This window comes from Lissotriton vulgaris, chromosome 2_1 (genome assembly GCF_964263255.1).
Source record: "Lissotriton vulgaris chromosome 2_1, aLisVul1.2, whole genome shotgun sequence".
Taxonomy (NCBI): domain Eukaryota; kingdom Metazoa; phylum Chordata; class Amphibia; order Caudata; family Salamandridae; genus Lissotriton; species Lissotriton vulgaris.
The window spans coordinates 780,269,731-780,289,770 of NC_141687.1; the positions used below are offsets into that span (position 1 = coordinate 780,269,731).

A 20,040-nucleotide genomic window follows, 5' to 3' on the forward strand; every position below is an offset into this window, starting at 1 on the left:
CCAGTTTGAACCTAGCCACATGCAAATCAGTCTTGAGCCGGTGCCCTTTGGGAACAGTCCAGCCCGAACTGCCAAGCCAGGTCCTCCCTGGACTGGAAACAAGCATCCAAGGACCGGTTTAGGGCTTTCAGCCCTCATCATCCAGGATAGCTTGATTCCAGTGGCATGGAGAGCATGGGACTCACATCTGAGCATACCCGTCCCACTCAGGGTGACAAATGCAAAAACAACAGGTGTTGGACAGAATGCAGAACAATGTCATACATTCACCCCAGTACAGAGATCTGGGCCTAAATCCGTCGTTTTTTTGCTCACCATGCCATTCCAGTTTGAACCTAGCCATATGTGTGTGTCAGTAGTTGTGGTACATATTTCATAGCTGCCAACTGTCCTTTTTTGCAGGGACCGTTCCAGCAAGTTAGAGACTATCTCGGTAATATTGTTGCAGGAACTGTTTATCTTTATTACACATAGGTACGCAAACAAGAACTTTCTATCTGCAGCAGCCCTGAGCTGCAAAGTGTCCCTGGATATTTTTTAAAATGTTGGCAACTATGATATCTGGATCTAATAACCTAAATCTCAAGAGAGGGACCAAAATAAGGTTGAGTAGCATGCTATGTGAAGCAGTAATTTTCGTTAACATGTTTAAGATAGACTCTTATTTTCATCGGTCAAGCCTCCTGCAAAGAATTCCTAGTTACACCTTATGAGCCATGCCCCTTTTTAAGAATCATTTGCGGTGTAATTGTAATGTTCTATGATGTCATGAGTCGAGTTTTCTGTCGTATCGACATCTTTATGTGAGTAAGGTTTATTTTCGCCTGGGAATATGTTAATGTGCCGCTACAGACAGACCCTCATTGGCTGGAGGAGGGGCGAGCGGTGTCTACTGCAGAACACCTGTACTCTTCTGACGCCGTGATTGGTTGGCGGCGGTGCTCGTTTCTTAGCAGCACCGTGCGTGCAGCCTGTAGGTCAGCTGTCTCTTTCAGCTTGCTCCCCTCGGTGCTTCAGTGCAGTGACCGGACACAGCCACGGACTGGCCTGGGACGCCTGTGCGGTCCAAGCTCACACCCCCGGGAGCCACTGACCGAACCTGAGAGGATGCCGCTGCCGCGGACGCTGATGAGCAGCGCCGCCAGGGCCATCAGTATTCCCCAGCAAGTGGATCATTACTGCAAGTTCTCACCCTCTCCTCTCTCTATGAAACAGTTCATCGATTTCGGTGAGTGCGAGTCACTGGTGTAATGATGGTAATTACTGGGAACTGACACAGTGTGGATTGTGTATAACTCTTTATTCTACGGAGCACCGGGATAATCAACCTTTCAACCAGCGGTCGGCGCCAATAGACAAAATGGCCGCCTTCCGCTACTCCCCTTCCTGTTCCGTTAAGCGGAACACTAGAATGCTACCACATATCCCCCCCCCCTTTATGCAAACATCACAATAAAGCCAAGTCCTTACTTCCAGTCCATGTTAAAATCCTTATACTTCTCTGGCACCTTCACTTCCCTTCCAACTCTGGTCTTCACCTTCGCCACTCCTCCATCACTGTCCTGTCCCTTCGTTCCCATGGGCCTCCCTGCGCTTCCACCTTCTTTGTCCATCACGTCCTCATACTCTTCCTCCTTGCACCAGCCCCTCAGCCCTTCACTAGTACCTTCTTCTCCTTCGCCATCTTCCACTTGCTGCATTCTTTCTTCTACATTCTCTCTTCGCCTTCCACTACTTCCTTCTTCTTCATCCTCTACGACATTCTCTGCTCCTTCCTCCGTCTCACGTTCCCACTTTAAAATCTTGCTGCATTTGGCCATCCTGTCCTGCGACCACACCTTCCCATCACTGAGTAAGGCTGACCGGGCATACGGCTCTAGCACTTGCAAAGGTGGTGAGAATTTGCTTTCTCCCTTCTTCTTGAGGATGGCCAGCTTAACTCTCACCCAGTCACCCTTTTCCAGTTCAGCTCCTTTCACATTGTGATTTTTATTGAAATGTGTCGTGTACACCTCCTGTGCTCTTTCCAGGTTTCTTCTGACCACAGCTGGAGACCACTTGCTTTGTATCACCAATTTCCTCCATGCCATGTTATCCTTGGTGAAAGCCTCTCTCCCTCTCAGTACTTTAAAGGGGCTGTATCCTGTGCTCCCCGGGGTGATCCGATAGGCCCAGATCATCTTTTCCAGTTCCTTTTCCCAATCTAGCCCATCGTTGATGGCTGCCTGGATGGTACCCATGATAACACGATTAAATCGCTCCACTTGGCCGTTACCTGAGGGATGGTAGATAGGCGTGTGTTTCACTTCTATTCCATTCCTATCTGTGAAGGCAATCCATTTAGCCGAGGTGAACTGCGGCCCACTGTCGCTGATGATGACTTTCGGGATTCCTTCTCTGATAAAGGTGGCTCGCAGGAAGTTTACTACAGCCTCTGTATCTACATTCTCCATCACCTCTATCTCTGGCCATTTGGAGTATTTGTCGATGAGAGCCACCACATACTTCTGTGTCCCTGCTTTATTTAGGACGGGGCCCATTATGTCCACTGACAACATTTCCCAGGGTCCATCAGGTATCGGAAATTTTCCTAGAGGGGGCCTAATCATGCTTTGGGATTTGTCCGCCTTGTCACACGACTCACACTGCCTCACATGTCGCTCAACTTGCGCATCGATGGCTGGCCACCAGTATGCTTGCCTGGCAAGGGCTTTGGTCTTGGTGATGCCCTGGTGCCCTTCATGTAATAGAGTCATATAATGTTCCAGTATGCCTTGAGGTGGCACTACTTTGTCCTTTCTCAACAGGAAAGTGGGATTCTCGGCCAGCGACAGTTCATCCCTCACTTCCCAGTACCTCCGGAGTTCTTCTTTGAGGTGTCTTTTCTCTGGCCACCCATGGATGACGTATCCTTTGATGGCTTCTAAGTCGACATCTTCTTTGTATGCCTCTTCCCACTCTTGTGCACTTATCACCTTTTCGGCGTCCTGAATGGTGGCGACCACATATTCTTCCTAACCTTGTTTCTCCTGGCAACTTGCGTCTTCCATGGCCGCCGCCCTGCTAAGAAAGTCCGCCACTTTGTTTTGCAGTCCCGGAATGTGTTCTACCTCATATACAAAGTCCAACAGTCGTAGGGTCATTTTTGCAATCCTGGGTGTCGCATGAGCATGGCCACTTGAGGTTAGCACCCGGACCAGGGGCTTGTGGTCCGTTTTCACCAAGAATTTCCCTCCCCACAGGTATTGACGGAACCTCTCCATGGCCCACACCACCGCCAACATCTCCTTCTCAATCACGCTAAACTTTTCCTCATTTGGCGCTAGGGACCTGGATGCGAAACTGATTGTCGCTGTCTCGCCATTTTATGACGTTGCATCAGTACTGCCCCTAGACCCCGGTCGCTGGCGTCTGTCGTGAGGATTGACTCTGCACTGGGGTCGAACCCTTTAAGTGGAATGCCAGTACTCATCTCCCTCTTCAACGATTCAAACTCGGTCTGCTCCTCCTGGCCCCATTGGAATTTGTTCTTCTCCTTGAGTAGCTGACGTAGGTGATGTGTTTTAGTGGCGAAGTGGGGAATGAATTTGCTGTAATATTCGGCCATTCCCAAGAATGACCGAACATCCTCTTTCTTGCTCGGGGTGGGGGCGTCCAGAATCGCCTTCATGTTGGATTTTTTTGGTTTAATCCCTTCTTCACTCACCTCGTGACCTAAGTACGTGACGGACTGTACTCCAAATTTACACTTGGACCACTCTGCTTTTAGACCATTGTCCTGCAAGGTTCGTAGTACTTTGTGAAGTTTTTCATTGTGGTCATGCATGGTCTTTCCCATCACCAAGATATCGTCTTGGAAGAACTGTACATCCTCCACATCCTTCAGTAGCCTGTGCATCATCTTCTGGAAAACCGCGGCCGCCGAGGCCAGGCCAAACGGCATCCTTACAAATTCATAGCAGCCGAAAGGTGTGATGAACGACGTGAGATGGCTGCACGATGGATGTAATCTTACTTGGTGGTAGGCTGACGATAGGTCCACTGGGGAGACCCACTTGTGGTTTTTCGTCTTCGCCAGCATCTCGTTTATGCGAGGCAGGGGAAACTTGTCAATGATTATGTTTTTGTTTAGTTCCCTAAGGTCCACACACAGCCGGACCTTCCCATTCGGCTTCTGGGCCACTACCAGGGGAGAAAGCCATTCCGCACTTTCACTGGCTCTGATTACACCTTCTCTTTCCAGTCTGTCCAGTTCCTGTTGTACCGTCTCCCTGCTCCGGAACGGGATGTTCCTCACCTTGTGCACCACTGGAGTCACTCCCTCCTTCAACTTTATGAGGTGCTTGTATCTTGCTAGTTCCACTATCTGGCCGTTGAAGACTTTGGGGTATGCTCGTTTCCATGAGTCAGCGTCGTCTCTCCTGTCCATAACCATAAGTAGGATTTTCTCAATACCTCCAGGGTTAAGTTGTATCCCTAAGGCTCCTTGGTCTCTCCAACTCAAAACAGAGGGGCCTTTCTGCGCAACATATAGCTTGCACATGGCTTGGCGGCCCCTGAATTCAAACAAGAGAGGGCAGTACCCCAACATTGGAATCCTCTGCCCTGTGTATGTGACAGGTCGCAAGTCCATAGGGTGCAGATTCTCTCCGTGCTGTGATATGAATCTTTCTTCCCATACTTTTCTTTGTATGATGGAGATGGGAGCACCACTGTCTGCTATCATTTCCAAAGGTATTCCACCTATGTGCATATCAAGTCTGGGTTTGTAGGTTCCCGACCCTTCCATTTCCAGCACCTGGACGTCAATGTATAGGATTTCTTCCAAGTCTTCTGTTTCCTCTGATCCAGCCTGTTCGTCTTGCTGCTCTTGGTCCACATACCTGACCGTTGTTCCCTTGGGTTTCCGGCGGCATACCTTCTCGTAGTGTCCGAACACTCCACAATACGAACACTTCGCCCGGAACGCTGGGCACACCTTATAATTCCCTAGGTGCGTCATACTCCCACACCTGGAACAGCTTTGACGTCCTCCTTTGTTCGCTCTCTGGTCCGTAGGATTGGTTTGGTTAGGACGTCTTCCTTCCTGATTTCTCTGCTGATCTCTTTGCTTGGGGCGCTCATTCCTCCCTTGCGTCATTATCTTGCACACTGTTTGCGCACCTCCTGTTTCCTTCTTGGCCGCCTGGGCATAGCGTTTGGACATTTGGACCTTCTTTACCATCGCCCAAATTTCTTTGAGGGGGGCATCTCCATTTACCCATAGTTTCTCTTGGACATGGGTGCTGGACGTGTGCATGATTATCTGGTCTCGGATCAGGTCGTCGTGCAGTGCACCAAACTTGCATGTGAGTGCCAATTTCTGCAGGGCTACAACATACTCATCCACCATCTCATTGCTCTTCTGTTTCCTCTGGAAGAAGTTGTAACAGTCAATCGCGACACACACAACAGGCCTGAAGTGCGCGTCCAGATCGGCAATGGCGTGGCTAAATACGTCGGTATCCGTGGCATCTCTCTCTGTTTTAACGATGGTGTCGTAGACCCTTATCCCTTCGGGGCCCAGGTTATGTAACAGGATTTTTTTTGTTCTCTTGCTGGAGTATGGCGCACCCACCTCTTCTTCTAAAGCGTCGAGGTAGTTTAGGAAGTACCTCTTCCAGTCCTCCCATAGCCTCTCCGGCTCCCCCGTATTGGTCAGGAAAGGCACCAGTTGTGTGAGGGACGAAGACTGTACCGCCATGTTATTGGCTCTTCGTCGGACGGTCTGGACGGGGACCGCTCTCCCCGGGGGGCTTCCTGGCGTGGACTGTACTGCCGAGCCCCTTTCACCGAGATCACTGTCACTGTCGTCCCCTAGCGAGGCGTGCGCGGGATCAGGTAGTGCCAGTGGGTCCTCTTCTCCCGCAGGGTGAATAGTACTCGGCCCCCCTGCGCATGCACGCTGCTCCGCCAGTTTGCCTGGTTCCACCTCCACTCCACGGGGTCCAAAGCACTCCTTTGATTATCTTGGGCGCCTCCCAGCGTGGGCCTCCCTCTCCTGCCTGTGCCCCTTGCACACGATGCGGTCACAGTGGGCTGGAATACTCTGCAATGTGGTATCAAGGCTAGGGTGGGGTGCACGCAGGCCTACCTCCCTGAGTAGTGCTCCTGCTCTTCCAGGCAACACGTGGTTCTCGCCGTCCAGCGCTCACCTGGGGTCCTCTGCCACGCTCCATGGATCGGCCGGGTAGCACCCTGCCGGTTCGGCACTTCCGGTGCTGCACGCTGTGTCCGGGTTCGGGCGTTATGCCGTGAGCCTCGTCGCCATTGTAATGATGGTAATTACTGGGAACTGACACCGTGTGGATTGTGTATAACTCTTTATTCCACGGAGCGCCGGGATAATCAACCTTTCAACCAGCGGTCGGCGCCAATAGACAAAATGGCCACCTTCCGCTTCCGCTACTCCCCTTCCTGTTCCGTTAAGCGGAACACTAGAATGCTACCACAACTGGTAGGGGTGGGAGCGGTGTCCTAAACGCCCTTGCCTTCGTTATCCTTTCTGAATGGGGGCGGGGGTTCATACCCACACAATGTTCGATCACAGCAGCATCCCGTAGGAGAGGGTGCATCTGCTGTCCCGAAAGAAGGACACCTGCAGTGCATCCTCTGCCAAGGTGGGCGCAACCCTCTTTTGCCAGGCCAAGTGGGCACCAGCTCTGCCATGGCAGACGAAGAGTGTAGTCGTCACACCCCCTACAAGCCTTTCTGCGCCCATCTCTCGTTTGAAGGAAGACTGGGGCGCTGGGGAGAGACAGCCTTCATCTGTAAAAGGAGGACAGTGTCTGCAACACACCCCTTTTAAGACGGAAATGATTTAGAACAAACTTAGCCCACCTTCCAGTCTCTGGGGGCTGCCTTGCACAGTAACAGATGGGTGGCACCTCCGAGCTGAGGGTCATTCTGCCTATACATAGTCGGTCTGGGTTTGGCAGGGCATTATGCATACCAGTGTGTACAGCTTTGTTTCATTTTGTATATCCGGCGTACATTTAGGAATAAATGAAACAAACTGCTAGCATAGTCCTGCAGCATGGCATGAGTTTATGTAAACACAGCTTCACTGGCTTCAGTAAAATCCAACCACAATCAATGATGATGCCAATAGGTCTGACATTCTCCAATATGAACAGGCGTTACTGTTGTAAGCCTGAGCACGTCCTTTAAATGACCCGTTACTTTTAGGTACTGTGCACCTGCACTTTTTTTGAGTAGGAGAGTGCCAACACTTCTCAGCTGGGTTACTTTTAACGGGTGAGTCCCTGAACACTCAAGTAGCAGGGCTTCAATTTTTCCTGCATGGATGTCTGTTTTGTTTTTAGATTTGGAAGGTTACGTCATGGGGAAGAGTACTGTATTTGAAACTGGTATTTTATTTATTTCCAAGGAGTGCACTTGTATGAATAAGATACTTGTTGTTTTTTTTTACAGTGGTTACCATGTATTGTACTTTAATATAAAGAGACTGCCAAGTGAAGCTGTTAAATACCTATTTAGTTAACCTTCAATTTTTGTGGTTTCCTTTACACATTGAGCCAAGTAAAATATTTTAAAGTGCACTTTGCTCTAAGCGTTTTCCGTGTTTTAATTTTTTTTAACTGGCTTTCCATTTCCTTACCAGTCAAATGTTTGTGTCTGGCTCTCTGTTACCATGTGTAGTTATTGCGAGTGTGGTTAAAATATGCTGCAGCAGCCTGCCAGCTTGTGCTCTGGATGACTTTGTGCACCCATGTATGCACTCATGTCTACTCATACACTATTCCTGTGTAACTTTACTGAGTGTTATGCAGAGACAGGCGGACAAGGCCTTAAACTGGTTCAGATTTGTTCCAGCGTTTCTGGGCCCATTCGGTGATTTCGAGGGGGTGGGTTTAGATCCACTCAAATTACTCTGGATGAACTAAATCACTTACTTCCTCTCTACCCTGGTTCTCCAATGGTTATTTTATGTGTTGCACTTAGGAGAAAGAGAGTTAGCATCACTTGTTCAATCAATGTTCAATTTATATTAACAGTGCAACTGATGTGGCTACACAATGAGGACCAGGAATAGGCAGCCAAGTTCAAGGGTGCTTATTACAAATTAATAATCAGATTCAAATAGATCACTCTCAAAACTATGCTATATAAGTATAAGATTGCAACAGGGAGGCCAAGCCTCCTTAAGAAGTTAAGAGGAACTAGAATTACACATACGAGAAGTTCTGTTGCTGCAATACAAAACAGTAACATTAGAATCTGATGCTCGGTAACCAATATTATTTAGCCTTTTCTGTACATTAGCAATATAATTCTTGCAAGCACAGAACAAAGTACATAAACATTCATAGTCCAGGAATAAAATAGCTCTTCAGAAAATTACAGGGATAAGACACCAGAGTTTTAGCAACACCAGCACCATTGCAGAAGCTCGGTCAGGAGACTGACTATAAGTCGTAAATAAGTTCCAATCTAAACTACGCTTATGTGAAACATTGGGACATCAGGCAATGTCGTAAAAAGTCAGTACAAACAGTCAGTACAAAGACAATGGGGATATCACACATGGTGCAGGTAGAAGTCCAAGGAAGGTTCTACATAGGACATGCAGATAATGGGCTCAGCAAGGAAAGTCCGAATTCATCTGCAGGATTCAGGGCAAGTCAAAAGAGGCAGCAGCTCCAAGAGAAAAAAGTCTGAGAGATTCTTCTCATTCAACAAGGTGATTGATATATCACAGTCCTCAAGTTCATGTGTATCATCAATAGAAGTTCGTTGTCCGTAGTAGCCATATGCAGGCTGCAACAGTAGTTGATATATTACAGTCCTCAAGTTCATGTGTATCATCAATAGAAGTTTGTTGTCCATAGTAGCCATATGCAGGCTGCAACAGTAGTTGATATATTACAGTCCTCAAGTTCATGTGTATCATCAATAGAAGTTTGTTGTCCATAGTAGCCATATGCAGGCTGCAACAGTAGTTGATATATTACAGTCCTCAAGTTCATGTGTATCATCAATAGAAGTTTGTTGTCTGTAGTAGCCATATGCAGGCTGCAACAGTAGTTGATATATTACAGTCCTCAAGTTCATGTGTATCATCAATACAAGTTTGTTGTCCATAATAGCCATATGCAGGCTGCAACAGTAGTTGATATATTAGAGTCCTCAATTTCATGTGTATCATCAATAGAAGTTTGTTGTCCGTAGTAGCCATATGCAGGCTGCAATAGTAGTTGATATATTACAGTCCTCAAGTTCATGTGTATCATCAATAGGAGTTTGTTGTCCATAGTAGCCATATGCAGGCTGCAACAGTAGTTGATATATTACAGTCCTCAAGTTCAGGTGTATCATCAATAGAAGTTTGTTGTCCATAGTAGCCATATGCAGGCTGCAACGGTAGAGAACAATCCCACACTGGACATGGGAACACAGTCTTGGTCACAAACTCCAACTAGAGCGCAATAGTCTTTTGTTCGGCCACAGGTTTCTCAATTGCTCATCGTTGGATTCCTTTCTCAGACATGCATCTATTGCTGTTACAAGAAATGTATCTATTCAAACTAGCGATACATGAGAACACTTGTGAAAGAAGCAAGTCAGTAAAATGCAGGGGCACAGTGAATTATACACTACAGAACAGGACTTTGAGAATAATGCTAACTTAACATTAATCAATGATGCACACTTAATATGTGTGTGCACAATTAAACATATATGAATATATTTCTTTAGTACTTTTAATTCATGTAGCAATGGTCACACAATAAGCAATCAAACTTCACAATAGCATGTAAGCTGAAGAACTACTTTAAAAATACATGTTAATGCATACATTGAATATTGATTATCGTTTGACCTGTACTAATATCCTACAGATATAAGGATCATTTAAAGATAAAAACAACAATCCTAACATTCACACTGACAGTATAGCACATATTTATGAATTGTGTGTAAGGTTGTAGCAATTAAAGTGAATGGTATTTGGAACTATTACACATTACAGGTTTTCATCTTTGCGTGGTAGTATACGTTAAATTGTAAATCCATTTAGGTAAAATCTAGCATGTACTTTTTTTATTGCATGTCAGTCACTGTACTTATCAACATCGAGGATTAAATCATTTTATTAAATCCGACTCTCACTTAGTAAAGACAATTCCTAAGTAAAACATTCAAAAGTGTTTATTTTCTGATATCAGTAAACATTCTATATAAGAATTATACATGTTATTTTAAACATTCTTCTGCAACAGCAGTGTTAAACGATTTTGTGCATAATTCATTATAACACGTAGGACTCGTGAGCAAGGTGCACATTCATTTTGTGTGTCAGGTATCATTTGCATTTAGGTTTTAGTGACTTGTAAAGTGTGGGCCGTTTTACACTGCACCAAACGTATCTTAACAACACATCTTACATAGTTAGGGCAGGTGAATATTGTCCCTCACCACTTCCATTGCCACACACAGTTTAACAAAGACGTATTGTAGCTCCTAATTTTCAACCTCTATTTAGAAACTCTGAACAATACATTTGGAGCCAAGGTACAAATAAACTTTAGAACATGGATGGCGCTAACTTATTCTAAAAAATTCACCTTTACACTAAACTTAACCCACCCAAAAAAACGAATTCCTCCTTGCCTCCCCAACACCACAAACACTCAAAAGCCAAACAACGACATCAGAAATCTCAGTCTACTTGGAGTCTTACATCACTTTGTTGACAATCAAAATGGATAGGTTTTACAACACTCTTGTAAATACTCACATAGACATCACAGCTTAAAAGAAATACTGGCAACTTTCACTTCAGAAAATTGATGATTAAGGCCTGAACAAGGCCTCCGAACACTATTTATGTCACTTGTATTTAGACTCGATTACAGGATTGCTAAGCATACCAGCATCCCAATATGTAGTCTGACTGTCTTCTGGCTGCAGTCCAAAATTCAGCGGAACAACAACACCTTGTCAGTGCAGCGAGATCAACCTCATCATACCTGTGCTCGGATCGCTGAGTTGCCGTCTGATGGTTTGGATGGAAAACTGCTGTTTACAAAGATCCTCTTTTAAGCTTAAAGCACTTCTTAAAAAACTCCTGCATACTTAGCCTAGAAATTAAAGGTCTTGAGAGTGCAAAGGGACTCAATAAATAAACTCAGAAATGTAGAAATTCTAAACTCTGAGTCATTCTTTGGTTCACCAACTATAATTTGGAATTACATCTCACAGAACTTTAAAAAACATATCCCACAGAGCCTTTCAAAAGGGGGTTGAAACGATCGGTTCCTGCTAAGAAACCACTTGGGTTTCAAGGCAAAAGACTGAACCACACACGTAGCCTAATTTAGAAGATCTAAATCCTAGCAAGATATCTGCTTCAAATAATCACTCAACCTGGGGGGCGTGGCTAGCAGCCGGCGATGGCGGCAGCCTAGAGGGAGAGCTCTGTGCTTGAGGCGGCTCCCGGACAAATACGAACATCTATCCGTCGTTAAAACTTCCCGGGCGGGAAGGTACAGAAGCCTAGGACCAGGCGGCAGCAAACCGGACCAGCGGGACCTCAATCCGAGGTCGGGAAGTAGGGTTCTGGCAGTGCCCAGTGGGGGCCTGTGCGCAGCGTCCGGACCGGGGACCACAGTGTGCGGCAAGCCTGGGAGGAAGTGGCCCGTTTTGGGCAGTGAACCACCGGAAGTGCCCGGCCACGGAGAGCAGCAGCGATTAAAAGACCGGGGCACCCAGCCGCCATCACCGGACATCAGAAGCCCGGGATTCCTGGCGTAGGACCCATCGGAGGTGAGGGGGATACAATCCCAGACGCCCGGCAAGGACGAAGGCCGGCGCACAGAGCGGAGACATCCAGACCGGCAACCGCTATCTTGACCGGCGGCGGCCAGAGCGCTGGGGCAGGCGACGGGAGAGTCGCGCTGCATATCAGACCGCACTGCAACTCCCCCCCGCCGACCGAGGGCGCATTGAGCGGCGTAGAGCCCGCATACTGAATAAACCTCCAGACACCCCCGCCCGGCTTGGGCTCTGAGACTTGACGGGCGTCCACACAGAGCTCGCATCCTGTATTTAGTAGGACCTGTCTGGCGTCAACTCGGGGCCCCCCACAAACATCAAGGGTCCCGAGCAGTGGATCCGACGGCCACGAGAAGGGGGCGGCACACGTGGAATTGAAGGGGGGCAGTGAAAGTTCCCTCAGGACGGCATCGATCGGTTGCCTACCCCACAAATTAGCCCGAGACTCGACTGGCAGCCTCACACCACCAAACAACGGAGACCCTGTCCAGCCTGGTACCGTTCCTGGACGCAGCAACTAAATCACCCCTCAAGGGTTGCACCTCACTCCTATCCACAGCGTGGGCCCCGGGACAATCCCCTGGAATCCTCTGCCCTGTGTATGTGACAGGTCGCAAGTCCATAGGGTGCAGATTCTCTCCGTGCTGTGATATGAATCTTTCTTCCCATACTTTTCTTTGTATGATGGAGATGGGAGCACCACTGTCTGCTATCATTTCCAAAGGTATTCCACCTATGTGCATATCAAGTCTGGGTTTGTAGGTTCCCGACCCTTCCATTTCCAGCACCTGGACGTCAATGTATAGGATTTCTTCCAAGTCTTCTGTTTCCTCTGATCCAGCCTGTTCGTCTTGCTGCTCTTGGTCCACATACCTGACCGTTGTTCCCTTGGGTTTCTGGCGGCATACCTTCTCGTAGTGTCCGAACACTCCACAATACGAACACTTTGCCCGGAACGCTGGGCACACCTTATCATTCCCTAGGTGCGTCATACTCCCACACCTGGAACAGCTTTGACGTCCTCCTTTGTTCGCTCTCTGGTCCGTAGGATTGGTTTGGTTAGGACGTCTTCCTTCCTGATTTCTCTGCTGATCTCTTTGCTTGGGGCGCTCATTCCTCCCTTGCGTCATTATCTTGCACACTGTTTGCGCACCTCCTGTTTCCTTCTTGGCCGCCTGGGCATAGCGTTTGGACATTTGGACCTTCTTTACCATCTCCCAAATTTCTTTGAGGGGGGCATCTCCATTTACCCATAGTTTCTCTTGGACATGGGTGCTGGACGTGTGCATGATTATCTGGTCTCGGATCAGGTCGTCGTGCAGTGCACCAAACTTGCATGTGAGTGCCAATTTCTGCAGGGCTACAACATACTCATCCACCGTCTCATTGCTCTTCTGTTTCCTCTGGAAGAAGTTGTAACAGTCAATCGCGACACACACAACAGGCCTGAAGTGCGCGTCCAGATCGGCAATGGCGTGGCTAAATACGTCGGTATCCGTGGCATCTCTCTCTGTTTTAACGATGGTGTTGTAGACCCTTATCCCTTCGGGGCCCAGGTTATATAACAGGATTTTTTTTCTTCTCTTGCTGGAGTATGGCGCACCCACCTCTTCTTCCAAAGCGTCGAGGTAGTTTAGGAAGTACCTCTTCCAGTCCTCCCATAGCCTCTCCGGCTCCCCCGTATTGGTCAGGAAAGGCACCAGTTGTGTGAGGGACGAAGACTGTACCGCCATGTTATTGGCTCTTCGTCGGACGGTCTGGACGGGGACCGCTCTCCCCGGGGGGCTTCCTGGCGTGGACTGTACTGCCGAGCCCCTTTCACCGAGATCACTGTCACTGTCGTCCCCTAGCGAGGCGTGCGCGGGATCAGGTAGTGCCAGTGGGTCCTCTTCTCCCGCAGGGTGAATAGTACTCGGCCCCCCTGCGCATGCACGCTGCTCCGCCAGTTTGCCTGGTTCCACCTCCACTCCACGGGGTCCAAAGCACTCCTTTGATTATCTTGGGCGCCTCCCAGCGTGGGCCTCCCTCTCCTGCCTGTGCCCCTTGCACACGATGCGGTCACAGTGGGCTGGAATACTCTGCAATGTGGTATCAAGGCTAGGGTGGGGTGCACGCAGGCCTACCTCCCTGAGTAGTGCTCCTGCTCTTCCAGGCAACACGTGGTTCGCGCCGTCCAGCGCTCACCTGGGGTCCTCTGCCACGCTCCATGGATCGGCCGGGTAGCACCCTGCCGGTTCAGCACTTCCGGTGCTGCACGCTGTGTCCGGGTTCGGGCGTTATGCCGTGAGCCTCGTCGCCATTGTAATGATGGTAATTACTGGGAACTGACACCGTGTGGATTGTGTATAACTCTTTATTCCACGGAGCGCCGGGATAATCAACCTTTCAACCAGCGGTCGGCGCCAATAGACAAAATGGCCACCTTCCGCTTCCGCTACTCCCCTTCCTGTTCCGTTAAGCGGAACACTAGAACGCTACCACAACTGGTAGGGGTGGGAGCGGTGTCCTAAACGCCCTTGCCTTCGTTATCCTTTCTGAATGGGGGCGGGGGTTCATACCCACACAATGTTCGATCACAGCAGCATCCCGTAGGAGAGGGTGCATCTGCTGTCCCGAAAGAAGGACACCTGCAGTGCATCCTCTGCCAAGGTGGGCGCAACCCTCTTTTGCCAGGCCAAGTGGGCACCAGCTCTGCCATGGCAGACGAAGAGTGTAGTCGTCACACCCCCTACAAGCCTTTCTGCGCCCATCTCTCGTTTGAAGCAAGACTGGGGCGCTGGGGACAGACAGCCTTCATCTGTAAAAGAAGGACAGTGTCTGCAACACACCCCTTTTAAGACGGAAATGATTTAGAACAAACTTAGCCCACCTTCCAGTCTCTGGGGGCTGCCTTGCACAGTAACAGATGGATGGCACCTCCGAGCTGAGGGTCATTCTGCCTATACATAGTCGGTCTGGGTTTGGCAGGGCATTATGCATACCAGTGTGTACAGCTTTGTTTCATTTTGTATATCCGGCGTACATTTAGGAATAAATGAAACAAACTGCTAGCATAGTCCTGCAGCATGGCATGAGTTTATGTAAACACAGCTTCACTGGCTTCAGTAAAATCCAACCACAATCAATGATGATGCCAATAGGTCTGACATTCTCCAATATGAACAGGCGTTACTGTTGTAAGCCTGAGCACGTCCTTTAAATGACCCGTTACTTTTAGGTACTGTGCACCTGCACTTTTTTGAGTAGGAGAGTGCCAACACTTCTCAGCTGGGTTACTTTTAACGGGTGAGTCCCTGAACACTCAAGTAGCAGGGCTTCTATTTTCTCCTGCATGGATGTCTGTTTTGTTTTTAGATTTGGAAGGTTACGTCATGGGGAAGAGTACTGTATTTGAAACTGGTATTTTATTTATTTCCAAGGAGTGCACTTGTATGAATATGATACTTGTTGTTTTTTTTTTACAGTGGTTACCATGTATTGTACTTTAATATAAAGAGACTGCCAAGTGAAGCTGTTAAATACCTATTTAGTTAACCTTCAATTTTTGTGGTTTCCTTTACACGTTGAGCCAAGTAAAATATTTTAAAGTGCACTTTGCTCTAAGCGTTTTCCGTGTTTTAATTTTTTTTAACTGGCTTTCCATTTCCTTACCAGTCAAATGTTTGTGTCTGGCTCTCTGTTACCATGTGTAGTTATGGCGAGTGTAGTTAAAATATGCTGCAGCAGCCTGCCAGCTTGTGCTCTGGATGACTTTGTGCACCCATGTATGCACTCATGTCTACTCATACACTATTCCTGTGTAACTTTACTGAGTGTTATGCAGAGACAGGCGGACAAGGCCTTAAACTGGTTCAGATTTGTTCCAGCGTTTCTGGGCCCATTCGGTGATTTCGAGGGGGTGGGTTAGATCCACTCAAATTACTCTGGATGAACTAAATCACTTACTTCCTCTCTACCCTGGTTCTCCAATGGTTATTTTATGTGTTGCACGTAGGAGAAAGAGAGTTAGCATCACTTGTTCAATCAATGTTCAATTTATATTAACAGTGCAACTGATGTGGCTACACAATGAGGACCAGGAATAGGCAGCCAAGTTCAAGGGTGCTTATTACAAATTAATAATCAGATTCAAATAGATCACTCTCAAAACTATGCTATATAAGTATAAGATTGCAACAGGGAGGCCAAGCCTCCTTAAGAAGTTAAGGGGAACTAGAATTACACATACGAGAAGTTCTGTTGCTGCAATACAAAACAGTAACATTAGAATCTGATGCTCGGTAACCAATATTATTTAGCCTTTTCTGTACATTAGCAATATAATTCTTGCAAGCACAGAACAAAGTACATAAACATTCATAGTCCAGGAATAAAATAGCTCTTCAGAAAATTACAGGGATAAGACACCAGAGTTTTAGCAACACCAGCACCATTGCAGAAGCTCGGTCAGGAGACTGACTATAAGTCGTAAATAAGTTCCAATCTAAACTACGCTTATGTGAAACACTGGGACATCAGGCAATGTCGTAAAAAGTCAGTACAAACAGTCAGTACAAAGACAATGGGGATATCACACATGGTGCAGGTAGAAGTCCAAGGAAGGTTCTACATAGGACATGCAGATAATGGGCTCAGCAAGGAAAGTCCAAATTCATCTGCAGGATTCAGGGCAAGTCAAAAGAGGCAGCAGCTCCAAGAGAAAAAAGTCTGAGAGATTCTTCTCATTCAACAAGGTGATTGATATATCACAGTCCTCAAGTTCATGTGTATCATCAATAGAAGTTCGTTGTCCGTAGTAGCCATATGCAGGCTGCAACAGTAGTTGATATATTACAGTCCTCAAGTTCATGTGTATCATCAATAGAAGTTTGTTGTCCATAGTAGCCATATGCAGGCTGCAACAGTAGTTGATATATTACAGTCCTCAAGTTCATGTGTATCATCAATACAAGTTTGTTGTCCATAATAGCCATATGCAGGCTGCAACAGTAGTTGATATATTACAGTCCTCAATTTCATGTGTATCATCAATAGAAGTTTGTTGTCCGTAGTAGCCATATGCAGGCTGCAATAGTAGTTGATATATTACAGTCCTCAAGTTCATGTGTATCATCAATAGGAGTTTGTTGTCCATAGTAGCCATATGCAGGCTGCTACGGTAGAGAACAATCCCACACTGGGCATGGGAACACAGTCTTGGTCACAAACTCCAACTAGAGCGCAATAGTCTTTTGTTCGGCCACAGGTTTCTCAATTGCTCATCGTTGGATTCCTTTCTCAGACATGCATCTATTGCTGTTACAAGAAATGTATCTATTCAAACTAGCGATACATGAGAACACTTGTGAAAGAAGCAAGTCAGTAAAATGCAGGGGCACAGTGAATTATACACTACAGAACAGGACTTTGAGAATAATGCTAACTTAACATTAATCAATGATGCACAATTAATATGTGTGTGCACAATTAAACATATATGAATATATTTCTTTAGTACTTTTAATTCATGTAGCAATGGTCACACAATAAGCAATCAAACTTCACAATAGCATGTAAGCTGAAGAACTACTTTAAAAATACATGTTAATGCATACATTGAATATTGATTATCGTTTGACCTGTACTAATATCCTACAGATATAAGGATCATTTAAAGATAAAAACAACAATCCTAACATTTACACTGACAGTATAGCACATATTTATGAATTGTGTGTAAGGTTGTAGCAATTAAAGTGAATGGTATTTGGAACTATTACACATTACAGGTTTTCATCTTTGCGTGGTAGTATACGTTAAATTGTAAATCCATTTAGGTAAAATCTAGCATGTACTTTTTTTATTGCATGTCAGTCACTGTACTTATCAACATCGAGGATTAAATCATTTTATTAAATCCGACTCTCACTTAGTAAAGACAATTCCTAAGTAAAACATTCAAAAGTGTTTATTTTCTGATATCAGTAAACATTCTATATAAGAATTATACATGTTATTTTAAACATTCTTCTGCAACAGCAGTGTTAAACGATTTTGTGCATAATTCATTATAACACGTAGGACTCGTGAGCAAGGTGCACATTCATTTTGTGTGTCAGGTATCATTTGCATTTAGGTTTTAGTGACTTGTAAAGTGTGGGCCGTTTTACACTGCACCAAACGTATCTTAACAACACATCTTACATAGTTAGGGCAGGTGAATATTGTCCCTCACCACTTCCATTGCCACACACAGTTTAACAAAGACGTATTGTAGCTCCTAATTTTCAACCTCTATTTAGAAACTCTGAACAATACATTTGGAGCCAAGGTACAAATAAACTTTAGAACATGGATGGCGCTAACTTATTCTAAAAAATTCACCTTTACACTAAACTTAACCCACCCAAAAAAACGAATTCCTCCTTGCCTCCCCAACACCACAAACACTCAAAAGCCAAACAACGACATCAGAAATCTCAGTCTACTTGGAGTCTTACATCACTTTGTTGACAATCAAAATGGATAGGTTTTACAACACTCTTGTAAATACTCACATAGACATCACAGCTTAAAAGAAATACTGGCAACTTTCACTTCAGAAAATTGATGATTAAGGCCTGAACAAGGCCTCCAAACACTATTTATGTCACTTGTATTTAGACTCGATTACAGGATTGCTAAGCATACCAGCATCCCAATATGTAGTCTGACTGTCTTCTGGCTGCAGTCCAAAATTCAGCGGAACAACAACACCTTGTCAGTGCAGCGAGATCAACCTCATCATACCTGTGCTCGGATCGCTGAGTTGCCGTCTGATGGTTTGGATGGAAAACTGCTGTTTACAAAGATCCTCTTTTAAGCTTAAAGCACTTCTTAAAAAACTCCTGCATACTTAGCCTAGAAATTAAAGGTCTTGAGAGTGCAAAGGGACTCAATAAATAAACTCAGAAATGTAGAAATTCTAAACTCTGAGTCATTCTTTGGTTCACCAACTATAATTTGGAATTACATCTCACAGAACTTTAAAACACATATCCCACAGAGCCTTTCAAAAGGGGGTTGAAACGATCGGTTCCTGCTAAGAAACCACTTGGGTTTCAAGGCAAAAGACTGAACCACACACGTAGCCTAATTTAGAAGATCTAAATCCTAGCAAGATATCTGCTTCAAATAATCACTCAACCTGGGGGGCGTGGCTAGCAGCCGGCGATGGCGGCAGCCTAGAGGGAGAGCTCTGTGCTTGAGGCGGCTCCCGGACAAATCCGAACATCTATCCGTCGTTAAAACTTCCCGGGCGGGAAGGTACAGAAGCCTAGGACCAGGCGGCAGCAAACCGGACCAGCGGGACCTCAATCCGAGGTCGGGAAGTACGGTTCTGGCAGTGCCCAGTGGGGGCCTGTGCGCAGCGTCCGGACCGGGGACCACAGTGTGCGGCAAGCCTGGGAGGAAGTGGCCCGTTTTGGGCAGTGAACCACCGGAAGTGCCCGGCCACGGAGAGCAGCAGCGATAAAAAGACCGGGGCACCCAGCCGCCATCACCGGACATCAGAAGCCCGGGATTTCTGGCGTAGGACCCATCGGAGGTGAGGGGGATACAATCCCAGACGCCCGGCAAGGGCGAAGGCCGGCGCACAGAGCGGAGACATCCAGACCGGCAACCGCCATCTTGACCACCGGCGGCCAGAGCGCTGGGGCAGGCGACGGGAGAGTCGCGCTGCATATCAGACCGCACTGCAACTCCCCCCCGCCGACCGAGGGCGCATTGAGCGGCGTAGAGCCCGCATACTGAATAAACCTCCAGACACCCCCGCCCGGCTTGGGCTCTGAGACTTGACGGGCGTCCACACAGAGCTCGCATCCTGTATTTAGTAGGACCTGTCTGGCGTCAACTCGGGGCCCCCCACAAACATCAAGGGTCCCGAGCAGTGGATCCGACGGCCACGAGAAGGGGGCGGCACACGTGGAATTGAAGGGGGGCAGTGAAAGTTCCCTCAGAACGGCATCGATCGGTTGCCTACCCCACAAATTAGCCCGAGACTCGACTGGTAGCCTCACACCACCAAACAACGGAGACCCTGTCCAGCCTGGTACCGTTCCTGGACGCAGCAACTAAATCACCCCTCAAGGGTTGCACCTCACTCCTATCCACAGCGTGGGCCCCGGGACAATCCCCTGGTAGCTGTCTGAGAAGGTTAGGGAGGCACCGCCCCCAGTGGAACTT

At 47.1% G+C, this 20,040-nt stretch overlaps 1 protein-coding gene across 1 annotated transcript in view; it reads left to right on the top strand.

Annotated features, from left to right (window-relative positions):
* The first annotated feature begins 1,109 nt into the window (after positions 1 to 1,109).
* The window catches only part of PDK1 (pyruvate dehydrogenase kinase 1), a 598,915-nt gene continuing 579,984 nt past the window's right edge, over positions 1,110 to 20,040 (top strand). Inside the window, exon 1 of the mRNA XM_086956138.1 lies at positions 1,110 to 1,228. Within this exon, the coding sequence (XP_086812264.1) occupies positions 1,129 to 1,228 (100 nt within the window). The 5' untranslated portion in view covers positions 1,110 to 1,128. The remainder of the gene's footprint in view (positions 1,229 to 20,040) is intronic.